This window comes from Plasmodium cynomolgi (assembly GCF_000321355.1).
Source record: "Plasmodium cynomolgi strain B DNA, scaffold: 0027, whole genome shotgun sequence".
NCBI lineage: Eukaryota > Apicomplexa > Aconoidasida > Haemosporida > Plasmodiidae > Plasmodium > Plasmodium cynomolgi.
In genome coordinates, this window is record NW_004192660.1 from 1 (window position 1) to 3106 (window position 3106).

At 25.2% G+C, this 3106-nt stretch overlaps 1 protein-coding gene across 1 annotated transcript; it reads right to left on the reverse strand.

Moving 5' to 3' along the window:
- Positions 1-1743: 1743 nt before the first annotated feature.
- Positions 1744-2810, reverse strand: PCYB_001590 (CYIR protein; the record flags this gene model as incomplete). The annotated part of the gene is made up of 3 exons (XM_004227581.1): positions 1744-1797; positions 1873-2628; positions 2763-2810. Coding segments are annotated over 3 exons (858 nt in total), but the record flags the coding sequence as incomplete, so codon positions are not given.
- Between the last annotated feature and the right edge of the window lie 296 nt (positions 2811-3106).

The window sequence follows — 3106 nt, forward strand, 5'->3', positions numbered from 1 at the left end:
TCCTCCTATATTTTGTAACCATGTCCCAAAAAGGAGTAAACTAAAGTATAAAGAAAGAACATAAAAATATTTATTATATCTTAATTTTTTAATTAATCCTTTTTAAGGAAAGCACATAAAAAAGTTAGCAGTACAGTATATTCATTCATATTTAAAATTAATTAATTATATACTTTATAATATAAGAAGAACATAACAATTGTCGCCAGTGATGCAAGAATTACTACTCCTATTCGAAAAGGAAGTTTTTTAACACGTCATATATAGTTATTGATTCGGTAGATGGAACTTCATCATCATCATCATCAATTATCACATCAGTATTTTCCAGCATATGTTCTTTAATTTTATAATTCACTCCATTTATTATGTCATTGTATTCTTTTGACCTTCTACAATATTCTTCCATTCCATTCTTTATTGTTCCGTTTTTACAAGCTTCTTCTGCTTCTTCGAGATAGTAGTTACGAGCCTTTCCTGTGACCTCTGGAAATAGTGCGCTATAATATCCAGACGAAACCTTATTTGAATCAACTGTACTAAGTGTGTTTACGTTTTCTCCCGTTATTTCTTTGTTTGGATCAGATAACAAAACTACATTAATTGGTTTTCCCCTGATGCTTATATTTTTACTTATCGGTTGTGTTGTATTAGTTGGTGGCTTATATGAAGTGTATATGGATGAAAATTTGTTTTCAAAGAGTTTACGTTGTGACTTTTGTTTACACGTTAATATTTTTTTTATATTCAGCACCTGGAATATAAGAGCACTCCAGATGTTTAATATACATAGCATTACGTAATTTTTCTATTTCAGACATCTTTACAGGATGTTTAATAACTCCTGCTAATTCCTTTAGTTCTTTGCATTTTTCTTTATCACCAGAATTTATCGCAATAAGGAGTTTTGGGGGATCATAAGCTTCGTCACACTCCAAAAAATAATCTGGACACATTTCCGCGCCCCATGAACAACAACCTTCCTCCTCGATGTGTTTATTATATAATGAACTAATATAATTAAGGTATGTAATATATTTACTGTCTTTTCCTTTTTTACATTGTATGTTCTTTTTAATTCCATTATAATTTTGAAAATATTCATATAAATGTTTCATTTCTCTGCATTCAAAAAATCTGCAGTCCATATTGAAAATACAAGGATTATATTTACTTAATTCTTCATGAACGACTATATTAAAGGGGCTTTCAGATTTGTGTGGTATGTTTTCTGAAGATTTTGCTGTTGTTCTTGTTACTGGAGGTACCTGGACCTTTTCATTTGCTTCAGTACTGTAAGTTGGACCATTTACTCCTATAGCTTCATATTTAACTTCGGTTACATTCTTTTTTGGGGGAAGATTTTGTGTAACTTTCGAATAATAATTTTTATCAAAATCTTTTTTAATTAAATCATTATTAACATTAACAACTGCTTCAAGAAGTTTATAAACCTCCGGGATATCCAGAAGTCTTTGAGTTTTATTTGTATATATTTCATCTAATTTATCATATATCCAAAATTTTAAATGCAAACATTGATCTTTATGACTTTCGGCATTCGTACCTCTTTTTTGTGGTAATTCATTTAAATTAGTTACAATTTGTTTACAAATACCTTTAATATTACCTTGGACATCATTTAAAGTATCACAACGTGTAACATTATAAGCACTTGTGCCATTTTTATCAAATGAATTATATATATTGAAAGAGGGTAATTCCTTTAATACATTTTTCTACAAAATGATAAATATTAAATACGTTATAGATATTTTTTTTAAGCGTGAAATTTGTCTTTTTATGTGAATAAAAATATGATATTCAAATGAAACCTTATAAAAAATTATATTATTAAAAATGAGAACACACATAATCACTTTTTATTGAGGTAAAATTATCAACGTAATGTGGATTTATATTATTTATACTTAACACTGTTTCATCATTTCCTTGCAATAAGTTTACGGATTCAAATATCTTGAGTGATTTTACAATTAAATCATCAATATTACATTTTTCTTTTAATGAAGACAACTCATTTTTATTATTAAATTTATTTTTAAAAAGATTTAATTCTTTTTCATATTTATTGGATAATCCTTTTGGTCTATCTTCCTCTTCCAATGTAATATATAAATTGAAAATGTGCGAGATATAATTACAGTATTCTGTTTGTTTACTTTGACCTATTCTAGACCAACTATCTTTTATATAATTATAATTTTCTACAAAATCATATAATACTTTCTTATTTTTTAATACATCAAGAGAAGTTTCTCTTTTAAATTTAACTTCGCATTTATTCTTTTTAATAATAGAGGGATTATTTTTTATAATTTCCGACACACTGTTGTAAAGGCAAACAGTATCATAAATACTAAGTTTATGTTCTTCTATCTTTCCATATAACCAATAAATAAAGTAATCACAACACTTATTTTTTATTTCTGTTCGGGAAGAAGAAAATTCTTCGCATTTGTTAAATATATTTTGAATATGTTGACAAAGTTGAAGTAAATTACATTCCTGCCTGTTAACACGTTCTGTAAATGTAATATTTTGTAATGCGAAATCATCTAGATATTTGTAGAGCTCAAATAATTTCGAATTCTTCAAAGATGAATCCTGTGAATAAAGAAAACAAAACAGTATATTATATTTTTAAAATAAAGTAAGAATAAATTATTGTTTTCAAAAAAGAAACATACTAAAATAATAGTTAATAAAAAAAATATTTTTACAAAAAAATAAAAATTTACTTCTTTTAAAAATTTATCTAGATCAAATTTACCTTCAAGATCAGCCATTTTAATTAAATGATATATAATCTTTTATAATTATATTTATCAAATACATAATATTACATAATGATCATTTTTGTATTGTTCTATCACACAGCAAACTGAAAAATAAAGAATACTCTTTTCCAAGGAATATTCTTCATTTATTTTTATGCTTTTAATATGTCAGTATATATAATATTATAAGAAACATTTTTAATTACAAATAGAATAATTTATAATAGACATATTTACAATTATTTAAATAGAATGGTATAATATTAAAATGTATTAAATATGTGGCTTAAATAAATATAACATAT